The sequence below is a fragment of the Camelus dromedarius genome, chromosome 6 (genome assembly GCF_036321535.1).
Source record: "Camelus dromedarius isolate mCamDro1 chromosome 6, mCamDro1.pat, whole genome shotgun sequence".
In the NCBI taxonomy this organism is placed as follows: domain Eukaryota; kingdom Metazoa; phylum Chordata; class Mammalia; order Artiodactyla; family Camelidae; genus Camelus; species Camelus dromedarius.
The window spans coordinates 44974943-44988318 of NC_087441.1; the positions used below are offsets into that span (position 1 = coordinate 44974943).

A 13376-nucleotide genomic window follows, 5' to 3' on the forward strand; every position below is an offset into this window, starting at 1 on the left:
CTGGAGAGAAGGACCTAGAATGTCAGGCTGGGGCCAGAACATGGCACAGCTGTGCATACTGGAGAGGAGACTTCATCGCCTAGACCAGGAGTCAACGAAATACAGCCCCACCAAATCTGGCCTGCCACCTCTTTCTGTATAGCCTATAAGCTAAGGATGGTTTATATATTTTCAAAGGGTTCGGGTGGGGGAAGAATCAAAAGAAGAACAATATTTGGTAACGTGAAAATTATATGAAATTCAAATTTCAGTGGCCATAAATCAGTCTGTGGTCCCTTTCCTGCTGCAGTGGCAGAGCTGAGTAGGTTGAACAGAGACGCTACGGCCCACAAGGTCTGAAATGTTCACTCTCTGGCCCTTTATGGAAAAAGTTGACCAACTACTGTTCTAGGTCAGTGTTTCCCAAAAGACAGATTCTACAGTCAAGTTGGTCTGTGAAATGCTGGGCTGAGTTAAAATTAAACAGGTGTCTTTACCAGGTGGCCTTCCCCACCCTTGAACATGCTCATGCGCACTGTGCCTCTCCAAGATGGAGAGGAAGTAGGTACACTCATTGGAGCACTGAACTCTTTTTCCAAGAAAAAGCTGTTAACATTTTGCCAGAAGTGTTCCCTGGAATTCAGTTTGGCAAACACCACTCTAGGCACCGGGGATCCGCTGAAGGGTTTTCAGCAAGAAGATGATGCAACCTGATTTTTTTTTTCTTTTTTGGCTTCCTGACCTCTTGTCCCCTATGGCACACAGAAAATGATTGTTTTTCATGGTTCACTGAGGTAAAGGGACAAGGCCACTGCTCACAGCCATGTCTGGGTTGAGGCTCAGCTTCCCCAGGCTCTGCTGGCTACTCCCAGGGCTAAGAGTCCTTGTGTTGACCCACCTGCAGCCCCCAGCAAGCTGAGGGTGGAGCAAGACAGGAGCGCTGGGTGACCAGGGACAAGTCAAGAGGTGATAAAAGCCGTGGGGCAGTGGTGGGAAGAAGAATGCAGACCCAGGAGATATTTAGGAAGCCTCTGTGATGGCAAAGGTAACAGAGGTTGCGAGAGGGTAGAGACTGCTCTGAGGTATCCATCCAGAATAACCGGGGGGTGTTAGCAACGCTGCCACCTCCAGCCAGAAACCCTATTTGAACACAAGCAATTGAACTGTGGGCTCTATGAACTACACACAGCTCTTCCCTTTTCATTTTCTTCCATCAGGAATTCCGAACCTGCCACCACACCCCAGCACAACCTGAGGAGGTGTCAGCTAATGAGTTCACACCAAAGGAAGGGACACACCCTCTGTCTCCAGGCACAGCGGCCTTTACAGTCGGTTCCCCAACAAAGGATACCTTTTCTAAACAATAGGGACTCTCAAACAAGCCCAGGGAGCCCCTGTACAAAGGACAATGAGTTCGAGGCTGGAGCCATAGAATTTTTTTAAACTGGGCATGTGTGCTTTTAAAAAGACAATGACTTTTTACTGCCATTGTTTCCTGGGTGCTGACACAGACAGCAGGGATGTGGAGAATTGTGAGGGTGGCAACCGCCAACAGGGTGGATGGAAGAACTGCCAGAGAGACAGACTTTGGAGCGGGACATGAAAATGCTTTGGCGCAGATGGCTAAGTACAGTAATGATAAATTTATAATATGATTTAATACAATGTATAATAAACTTATAATAATGGTCCTGAACACACACGTACATGACTGAAGTAAAATCCTTGAAGCAATACTTACCTTTATTGTCTGCAATGTACCCTGACATTTTCCATTCCATCTACTCTACTTCATTGTTTTAAATGCTGGTGTGATCCATTAAACTAATTGTCACCCCAGTAATGGGACATTTCCTATAGTTTGAAAAACTCTTAGTATGATCTGGAGGTGGGTTGTGATTCCAATTGTTGGGGGCGTTTCTTAGAATTTGAAATTTTTAGTCTCTCTGTTTCCAGGTTCCAGTACCTGCCAGGAGTTTTGTGGCCAAAGGAAAAGCCCATTCAACTTGCTCTCACATTTTCACATGGGATCAGAGAGGTATTTTCAAAGACCCAAGCTTAGTGTACCTTATAGGAATCTTCAGTATGCTTAATGAAATTAACAACTTTTCAAACTCTACTTTAGAAAGTATTTCTAATACAGATGAACCCATTTGTTAGAAAACACTTATCCTAATATTCTTTTTCTACCAAGTAACTTAAAAAAAAACCCCTTGATATTTTGGTATTCTTTATAAACTCCCGGAAAAATATACGAACATTTCTTAACCAACTTTTGCACAATATTAACTAAGTCTTAAATAACATTAAAAATCATGTGGGGTTTGAAAAAAAATCATACGGAAATAGCTCTTGTGTTCAAATTCAAGAACCATGCTTGCCCCCAGGCTTTAAAAGATGTTATGTGGCCTTACGCTGTGTGGGAGGAAGGGTCCTGTCTGGCAGAAGAGCCCCCTGCGAGGCCGCCCTGAACAAGCGCGCCCGGGCACTGCTTATCCTTCTAATCTTCGCAGGGTCCACTGGGGGTTTAGGAAAGGAAGGGCAGGGATCCTCCTCTGTGGCAGGAGATGCTGGCGCTTTCGGTTTCTGGAAAGAGATTTTTTTAAATGATTGGCATGAGTTTCTGTGTCTTGAATCAGACTCACCACCAGGAACTGGCCCTGACACTTCCACATGAGCACACGGCTCCCCGCCTGGCTTCTCCCCAGCCCCCTAGTTCTACGTCTCACTGGCCCACCTTACTTATTGTGTTAGGGATGTAACACTTTTTAAACTGTTTTTGTCAGTTATATTGTATTAAGTATTCTACTGTCCTGCTTAGTGTATTTGAAGAAAAGGCTTACCCAGGCCAGCAAACAGATCTGTAGAAGAGACTATATAAAATTTGGTAGAGTATATTCAAAACACTTTGTAAATTTTTGTGTTCATTTCAGCTCAGATAATGTTTATTGGGCAGTTACATGTGCCAAGAACTATGTGGAATATAAATATGACCTTTATATATGTTGGACTTCACAAAAGTATTTTTTTTAATGACATAAACTTTTTGAAAAATTTAGATGAAAAAGTCACAAAACACAAGAGCAAGTAGTCCTGGACTTCTGATATAAAAATGTTTTATTTTCTACATCTCAAGAATTCTAGGCTGATACCCTCAGAAAAGGAACATTACTGGCAAAATTCCAGTTCCTTAAGGACTTAAAACTACCTGCACCAAGCTGAGCCACCCAGAGCATCCTCTGGTCTGCCCTCCAGGGGGCAGTGGCCTCCGACCCAACCTGGGGCCACAGCTTCACAGGGACCTACACTCCCACTTTCAGTGTTGCCTGGTAGTCCAGCCTTCCTCCACCTCCAGCACAATTATCCATCTATGAAAGGGTAATCTTATGGCAGCAGTGCTTCTAGTCTCTAACCCCAAATAATCAAGTTAAAGTTCCTAACGTCACTTACAGAACATGTGAAATGAGTGACTCCCAATCCAATAGGTTAATCAATAACTTTTTTTAAAGATCCAGTGTGAAATTCAAGTCAGATAATTGGGAAAAATGGGTAAGGTCATCTATCATATATGACACATAATTGCAACCACTCATTTTCTCGTATACATTAATAGAATACAGACATCTATATTAGAGGTCTCTTTTCAAGAAGTTGCTTAATGCAACAATGAGAAATTTTTCAAAATATTTTTTATTCTCTTGTTCATTTGCATATGGAATCAGTTCATAAGCCAGACCAAAAAATTAGTTTTATGACTTTGGAGACACATTTTTCCAAAAAGTTAGAAAAAAACAGAAATAAAATAATCAGTATAACAGGAAGAGTGAATGACTCTGAGATCAGACCAATCCGTGCGGAATCTACTTCCTGGTTATGTGAACTTGGAGCAGGCTATTTACTTCTCTAGCTATCAAAAGAGATGGCAGTCCCCTTTCTGCAGGAACACTGACGTGTATATACAATTCCTGTTATGGAGGCTTGAGAAATGCTAGCTCCTTCCCTATGTAAGCTACTCACCTTCTACGTATTGACTAGATTTGGTTCCAAGTTACTTTTAAGTCTCAAAAGCCAAGATTCTGGCCTCTGATGCAACTTTGCTGGGAAAAAGATCCTGAATTCAGAGGGGTTTATTCTGAAGGAGACACCACTCATCTGTTTGTGTAAATCATGCTATATTTGTTTAATAAAGAGTTGCTTTACTTTTTAGTCGCCTTAATTTGCAGCAAAGTAGTCTTAAGAATGTGACTTAGGCCATGAAGCTAAGGAACAAAAACACTAAGAGTATGATACAGGAAAATAAGTGCTTTACATTATGAAAGATGAAGTACATAAGGATAATCTCAATACTGAATATGGATTTGAGGTTTTCTTATCTCAAACTGTCTGTACTCTGCAGGAACCTTGAATGTGAAACAAAGACTGAGAAGTCTGCCAGATAATAATAATGCAGATAAAGTAAATGGCTGCTTTTATGGATGCCTTAACTATTACAAATTTTCTGGATACTAAATAAAAGATCTTACAAAAAGAGAAAATACGGTTTTGTAAAGCTAATTTTTACCCAAAAGAGAATAACTGAATTATCTCCGGATGGCAAGATAAATCCCCTAAACTGCTCCTTAACAAAAGCCATCATTTTCCTAGTGCAAAATTAGCCATTGTTTGTATTATAAAAGATTAGTTCCATTTTGCTACTGGCCTTTACTAAATTATTTACCCCATTTGAACATATATCTCATTGGACTACTTAAAAGTATAAAGTGATACATTTTTAATTCTTCAAGGGAAAATGAAACAAGCTATCAATTTCTATCAGGCTAGGTTCTACAAAAAATGTTCTTTCACTTTGTGGAGCAAAATGGCTTTTAGGAAGCGCAACAGGAAAATTTTTTTTCTTGTAAAATTCATTGCATCTTAGAATTCAGAGAATATTTCAAGTGAGTTTAAATCTTCACTTGAGAACCCCTCCCTCAAGATTTGTGTTATGATACTAACCAGTAACTGGAGTATACCCAAGGACACTGGGAAAGTCAGGTTTTAAGATCTGTCCTGGTTGATAAAACTGGTCTATTGAAGACTGAAAGACTGTTTCCACAGAACAACCCAACCAAAGAAGACAACATTCCTAAAATATGTAAGGGGTCTTATTGGCCTTGACTCTCATCCCACTGCAGTGGGCTCTGACCAATTTCTGACCTGTCTGGATCAGCAGATGGGAAGGTGGGGGTCTCATTCTACATGAAGACTGGAAAAGGGGGTCCATGACCTCCCACTGCAGAAAGTTTCTATGATTTAATTTGTAAAGCAACAGAACACACACACACAAAGACCTCTTGGAAGTTCGAAAGCAAATATGTATTAAAAACTCCCCCAAGCACATAACCTTTGGATGTGGTAATTGTTTGTGCACTTCTATTACTATGATTTTCTCCACAGGTACTCTGGGCTCCTCTGTCACACTCAGCATGTGACTCACTGCTGTAATGTCACCATTCGTTTCAGAAATAGTGAAAGCAAAAACACTGCTTTGACATTCTCATTCTGCTTTTTCTTACCCTGGATCTCCCCTATCGCCAAGATATTGATGGGCTTCTAAATCTCTTTAAATATATACATATAATATATACATATACTTTATACTTTGAGATATATATATATATATGTATATATATATATATGTATATATTCAGTTTTGTTTTACTTGTCAAATGCTTGGAGCTCGGGTCCTATTTAAAAAAAAAAAAAACTAGCGGAAACTAATCTAATCTATGAAGTGAGAAATCAGGACAGTAGTCACCCTGGGAAGGTGGTTTCTGGGGCGGGGGGGCTGATAATGATCTATTTTTTCTTTTTTTCAATGCTGTTTACTGTCTGTTGAGTTTGTGTAAATTTATCAGGCTGCATTCTGATGATCTGTGTCTTTTCTGTATGTCAATAAAAAGTTTAATAAAAATACTAGGAGCTTAAATGACTGGGCTTTGTAGGTTTAGGAAACACGGAGATAGTTCTATTTTGACAATGATAATGATAAAAGACAAAATTTCCTATCTCCTCCACCTCTTTCCCTACTTTACACAACCCAAAGTATGAGAGCAGCTGTTCCTGTGTACATAAATCAGAACAGCAGCTAACCAGATGGGCAGAATGCACGTGGGAGTAATTACCACCACACAACCGCCCACATCTCAGAGTTGTTGTGGGGAGGTGCAGAGCTGCTAAGAAAGAAAGATGTACGTGGCACACCTACGTGGCAGGTGGATAGAAGTGCTCATGGCAGACTGTGAATTGCAGTGCCTTCCCCCTGTTTGTAAGAGTACAGGTGCTGGTGGGAACCCCAAGGGGCCAGCCGAGATGGGAGTGCCCAGTGCTTCCGTCTCCCTCTGAAGCCCAGGGCAGTCCTGAGTGGAGGCAGCCCACCCCTGCTAGAGGGTGTGGGGGAAGCACAGGCCAGAAATCGGGGGAGAAATGGAGAGAAGGGACAACGTACAAGTGCGAAGAGCTGAGTGGATTTGTGAAATGCAGGAGCTGGAACGGGCTGCTCTCTGGGCCCCTCTTCGCTGACTGACTGACTGCTCGGTGAGGAATTATTCCAAGGCAAATTAGTCTGAGACAGATTTTCCCTGATCTAGAAAGTGCTGACATTTCAATTGGTTAGGTCTTCACAGATTCTCTCAGCAATGGTGTCCCTTTGCACACAACACCTCCCCCCCACCTTCCAGTGGTCTTGATCATGCTCCCTCGCCCTCTGCTCCTATTTCACCTGATCTCTTCCCTTTATCAATTTAGAGGTGACCAGAGTCAAAGCATTCTTTAAAAGGGGAAGCGGAAAGGAGGAAATAACCTGGAAGGGGAGGCAGTCTGAGACCACTTTCAGATTTTCTGACTGGGCAGTCCAAACTTTAATTTTTGTTTAAAATGAAACATATCTGAGACCCTTACATAATCCACTATCACAAAAAAATTGCAAACGAAAGGAGTTATTCTTAGCCTGCTCTTACTTTGCACATAGCACCCAACCATTCTGAGGTAAAGAAATTTAATTGCAACGACCCTAAACAGAAACAAAGGTCAACATAACCTTTGCCTAACAACTAATCCTGCAGTCCAAGAACCACAGTTTGACAGGGACCAGGTGAACTCTAGAAACTGAGATTTTTGGAAAGAGTAGGACCAAATTGAGTTGAGTCCCAAAAAACCACAGCAATAAAAAAAAAACAATTCATAGGAGTTTCAAATGACAGAACTATAGAACAGAGAGTCACTCTACAACAAGGCAGACCCACTGGGCTGCCAAACTGGGGGTCTTCTTGTTGTAGCTGGCTCAAAACCCAAATGATTTCCAAGGCTGTAGGTGCAAGAAGCCACGTATCAGTAATGGCTGACAAAGCACTTACTGCACACTGGTTCATCATCACAATTTTGGAATCTTATTTCTCTCATCTGCGATATAAGAACAAGTATGATCTCCCCCACAGAGACATTCTGATAAGTACTTTGGGAACACAGATGCATTTTGAGACAATTGGGGTCATTTGGACATGGATGATACATTAAATGATTCTACTGGGTAATGTTAATTTTCTGAGCTGTGATGATAGCATTGTGGTTGTGTAGGAGACTGCCCCTGTGCGTATGAAATGCACACTTTCGTGGATGAAGTCTTAGAAGGTCTGAAGTTTACTTTAAAATAGTTGATCAAAAACAAACATATGCACACACATATACAGTAATAAAAATGGAGCAGCAGCTTGACAGACATCCCAATTCCATGAAAGTCTAAGGAATTGGTATTACCAGGTGCTTGCAGTAGCAGGGGCATCAAGGGAGGGGTGTCTAAAATAAGGAGAACTGGTTGAAAGTTTGTATAATTCCTTCCCTCCCAGCTCCACACAGTCAGGCTACTGATCCAGGATTAGGTGGGACGTTTATTCTCTGGAGAGGATAAAACAGAGAGTCTCTGAATCAGCTAACCAGGCACAATTGAGGGTTAATGTAAACACAGATATTAACTGAGTATTTATGTACTGAATGCTGGGCATTCCTAACTTCTTCCTCCTGGCTCCTGGAAGTCAGCAACCAGCCTTTATTCTCTAAGAAAAAGCTTGAAAGATACTTCAGTAGAGAACTGACTAGCCCACAAGGAAAGCCCTAAAGCTACTGCTACTGGGGGGTCTTACAAACAGCACAGCACAGTCAAACCCCTCTAAATGAAGGTTTGGGTAGGTACTGTCTATGGGTTGACCAACACCTTCTACACGCCTCCACTCTCAAATAAGAACAGCCAAACAAGCAGCACAGCTATCAGAGGAGAGCCTCTGATATGAAAACAGAGAGACCAAGACAAATATAAAACTGCAACAGAGACACAGAGGACAGATCATGTAAAGACACTGGGAGAAGATGGTTATCTATAAGCCAAGGAGAAAAGCCTCAGAAGAAATCAACTCTACTGCCATCTTGATCTTGGACTCCTAACCTTTAGAACTGTGAGAAAATAAAAATTTGTTTTTTCAAGCCACACACACACACACACACACACACACACACACACACACACACACACACACAGCAACAGAGATTTCAGGAGAAGAAAACAATTCAAAAATCAAAACTACCATTAATATATGCAGATAAAATGCTACAACCATGAAACAAGAACAGAATACTATATATTAAAAAAAGATAATTTAGGGGTGGGAGAAAGCTTTTGAAAATTAAAAATATGATAATAGAAATGAAAAGGACTCAATAAAAGGATTAGAAGATAAAGTCTCATCCAAAAAATGATATGGGAAAGAGAAAAGAGAAAATAAGAAAACTGAAGTGCCAGTTCAGGGGCTCCTACATTCAAATAATACATTCTAGAAAAGGTAAACAGAACAGAAAAGAGGGGAAGACATCAAAATAATTTCAAGGACACTTTCTAGAACTGAAGGGCACAAGATTCTACATTGAAAATGCCCAGCATTGTGACATTTCATAACACTGGGAACAAAAAGAAAAATCCTGCAAATTTCCAGAGTGCATCAGCAGTTAAGGTCTCAAATAATTTATTTCCCATACCTCCTTCCTCAAGAAGCTATTGAAGGGAGTATTCCACTAAAACAAGAGTAAATCAACAAAGGGGAGGACTTGGAATATAGGAACCAGGAAAGCCACCATGGGAAGGAGGAGCAAGCTGTGCACCAGATGCCCAGGGCAAGTGGTCCAGGAGGGAGAGTGGAAGGTTCTCCAAGGAGATGAATCAATAGAATATCTCATGTGCCTGAGTATAAGAAGGAGACCTAGACCACTGGGGAAGAGTTTGGAGTTAAAACAGTAATAATATAAAACTAAAAAAGCAAGGCAATTAACACCAAGGAAAACAAAAATGGTGTAGGGAAGGAGAAGTAATCATCATTAATTATCATTAGTTCAAGGCCCATCTATAAACAGGATTTATATAATCACAGTCAGAGAAAAGGGACCTAGCCAAAATTATGATATATCTATATTGGGAGTAGCAGTGGGGATAGAAAGGGTGAATGTGCTGTGAGGAGGCGTGGGAGGACAGACAAGAATTAAATCTTCATCTTCCCTAGTGGGAAGTCATTAGATAATTCCTCAAGCTCATAAGTCAGAGAGCAGCAAGACACTGTGTTATTTAAAAGTTTGGATCTCAACACCAAAAGAATGTGCCAAGAGAGTTTAAAGTGAGAGCCGTTGTGGAAGGGAGAATGAAAAATAAAGGGACAGGAGACCAGTGGAGGGTTTTTTTGGTAAGAAATCTTTCACTCTATATACATGCACCTATAGTTTATTTGTATATGTAACTATGAAAAATAAAATATATATGTGTAACTTAAAAAAATACTGTGAAACATTGTTTGCCAGGTTTCTATATATTTCTAAAACTCTTCTACTATCAAACTATAGGTGAATAATAGAAGTGTTTCATTAGATACTAACCATTATATTTGAAAAAGTGAAAAAGAATTTGCTTTCATATTAAGTTATTAATATATTTAGGTCTATGTGGTCACTTTCTTAGCATATATAAGTGCTGATTCCAAGTACTTGTGACCAATTCCATTTCACAGCACTCATGGTAATACAAAGTACTCACAAGCTCTAGAGGACTGAGACGGGCGCCAGAGATGGGCTTGGAATCAGAGGACTCAAAACTGGATGCATGGACACTAGCGCAGGAGATGGAACAAAAATGTTAGTTTGCAAAGCATCATTTCTTTTATTTCTAGTGTATGTTAGTGAACTCTAGCCCCCAAACAACTAAAAGCATTCAGTGCATAACCTTGAGGAAGAAGTAATTTTTAAAGAAGCACAGTACTTTACACATTTTATTCATATTCTTTTCGTTGATTTTAGGAGGATTAAAAATATTGAGTAATGAAAAGAAGAAATGTTTATAGTGATTTTTTTAAAGCTTCTTTCATATCACTTTATAAAGTTGGTATGACAACCACTATTAACCATTTCAAACCAAAGCAACTTCTTGGACCCAAGGTCTGGAATTATCTTTAGAAATCTTGAACAGACACGAGAAGTCAAACTTAGAAAGCAACTATCCACAATTAGAATTAAGGGAAAATGTCATCTGGTGGTTTACACATCTGAGTGTACAGGCAAGAGAAATGTCACATACCTGAAGGAGGATGGTGGTCTATTTTCTGGTGTTCTTGAAGATGCGGATCCAAATAGTTTTCTTTGGTCTTCCCGTGGTGTAAGCGGTCTTTGGGTCCTAACAGTTCTCAAGGCATTTCGTGCTTCACTTATGATTTCTGCACTTGTCTTCTGCTTGGACACTGAAGGTCGGTAAAATGGATCCAGCTTTTCTAACTTTTTATCATTTGGAGACAGCATCTTTCCTTTTAAAAGTAAAATGTTCTTCAGATGAACACCACACCCTGCAAATAAATGGTAAAAAAAACAACTATTTTCATTCAGTCACTTAGAAAGGAGTGTTTAAAAGCCACCCATACATACTTAAACCATTATTCTACATTGAACTTGAAAAAAAAATCACATCTTTTCATTAAAAATCTACCAGGCAGTTACAGTTAGAAGATAAAGATGGGAGAAGAGCTTTCAAAAACACAGGATGACAGCAGTTAAGCCTCTGGGAACACATGTGATTGAGGGAAATGATGTGCGGGGAAGAGATCCAGAATGAAAGCTAAACCAGAGAGAAAGAGGATAAACTGTGAAAGAATCCAGAGCAAGAAGGGAAAACCATCTGATAATCTCCAATACATAAAAAACACATGGTATGTGTATGTGGTGGTGGTTCTGTTAACATTTTTAACCGAAGTTTCCCTTTCTTTTCCACTGCCCCACACACAAAATGTGAGTATAAAGTTAAAGTTAGTCAGATGGGGCCTCTTTCCAAACTATATTAGCTTTTATCATTGCAGTTTGTACACTCAGAAAGGTTTAGCCTTATATTTGCCTATATGTTTGAATGAGTTGATTCAAATCACCTTCTATTTGAGACAGTGTCCTACCATGAATAAATACCAAATATCGATACCAAATACCAAATATCCTTTCCCAAGCTACTGCCCAGTTAAAGAGTTAAAGCCGTGCACTAATTAGTATGTAGTATTAGATGTTCATTTAAAAAACAAAAATGAAAAACCTTAATCCCCTGAGAAAGTTATATCTCCAGGGAGACAGAGGTCTGGAAATTATTCATATATTTCAGCTGACCAATTTTAGAATAATTTCTACAAAAAAAGAAAACAAGTTTTTGTGACATATGCCCAAGGAAATGAAAAAGACTCTATTTCTGTAAGTAGAATCAACAGGTGATTCCTTGGACAACTAAAGAGGATTTACTATGATTCTTAACAATAGACAACAAGAACATGTTTAGTTCTATCCACCCTAAGAGTTTTTGAGGAAAACAATATGATGATAACTATCCACAACATGTTCCAGGTGAATATGTCAGGTGTTTACTTGATGGAGATTCTGGGGATTGAACTCAGGACCTCAAGCACGCCCAGCATGCACTCTACCGCTGAGCTACACTACACCCCCCAACAACTTACTTTGCTTTTCAGCATGTTATCCTATCACAGCACCTCCACCACTCAGGCCACAGCCACGTTTGCAGAGCAGGCAAGCCAAATGTTGCCAAGGGTGCTAAATGATGAGGGTCCATTTAATTACTGGTTGATTACAGAGTCTCTAAGAACCTAGCATTTCATTGGATGGGAGAGGGTTCTAGTTTTCAGGGACTGAGTCAGGAGTCTTAACTACAAATTGCGTCATCTTAAAACATCTGTTGAAGTACCATCTATAGGTTTAGAGACCATGAGAAACCTGCTATTCTTTATCAGACTTCACCTGTGAGGCATTACCAAGTGAGGATGCCAATCTTTTGGAAGCTTTCAGCTGTGAGTAACAGAATCTGTCTTTACCTGTGCTGCAAATAGTCAGTCACTTGAAGCAGATCCTTCTTGCTAAATGCAACACTGCACTATCAGGATGTTTGCAATAGGGGAAAGACTGGCCATCTCCATACTCTTTTTCCTACAAATCAAATACTCAAGACCATTACCATGATTTTGAATGACTTTTGTGTTAATATTAGTATCCAAAGAAGCAGTGGTTAAATGCTTAGATGCTGGAGTAAGGGTTCAAATATTCTGACAATTTACAGCAATTTAACCTCCACCAGGGCTTCTAACTTCTCTGAGCCTCAGTTTCCCCATCTGTAAAATGTGTGTTGTAATAGTAACTGCCTCATATGCTTGTTCTGAGAATAACATAATCCATGTAAAGTGCTTCAGCATGGTACCTGGCCCTTAAAAAACATTAACCACTGTCCAAGAGCTATGTAATAAAAGGATACAACAAAAATTTTTCCTATGAATGAAAAACTGCCTTTAAAAAAAGAAGTTGCAAAAGAAAGGAAATGGCATTGTTCAGTGTTTCCATACATTTTATGTATTTTAAAATTTAAACCAGGGTGTTGTGCTTTATGAAAACAGAATTTTTATTAAGTATTTTATGGATTATCAGCTATGTCAAAACACAACTAATCAGAATTTGGTAGATTCACAAAAAAAAAGGTTAAAAATAAAGAGTGGTACTTGCTTTTCTACCAAGTGAAGTAATTCACCAGGGTGAGATGGGGGATCTGCTGTGATACTAGTGGGAATGGATAAAAGGGTTACGTACATATGATTTATTTTAATGTATATTGTTACACATACACTTATTTATTTATTGTAACCGTTGCCTAGAAGAGCCCAGAAGACAATTTGTGTGACCTTGGCTGGATCACTGCCTAGACAAAGCTCCTTAGTCTATCACACTCTCATTCAACAAATACTACTGAGTTTTTACTAAGCACCACGCGCTTGGCTAAAAGCTCAAAATTTATAGAAATA

The 13376-nt window shown here is 39.7% G+C and overlaps 1 protein-coding gene across 1 annotated transcript in view; it reads right to left on the reverse strand.

Annotated features, from left to right (window-relative positions):
- ARMC2 (armadillo repeat containing 2) overlaps positions 1 to 13376 on the reverse strand; it is a 176957-nt gene that overhangs the window by 75716 nt on the left and 87865 nt on the right. Inside the window, exons 6-8 of the mRNA XM_064486802.1 lie at positions 10622 to 10883; positions 10085 to 10157; positions 2394 to 2565 (exon numbers count right to left, since the gene is read on the reverse strand). Coding sequence (XP_064342872.1) covers positions 2394 to 2565; positions 10085 to 10157; positions 10622 to 10839 — 463 coding nt within the window. The 5' untranslated portion in view covers positions 10840 to 10883. The remainder of the gene's footprint in view (positions 1 to 2393; positions 2566 to 10084; positions 10158 to 10621; positions 10884 to 13376) is intronic.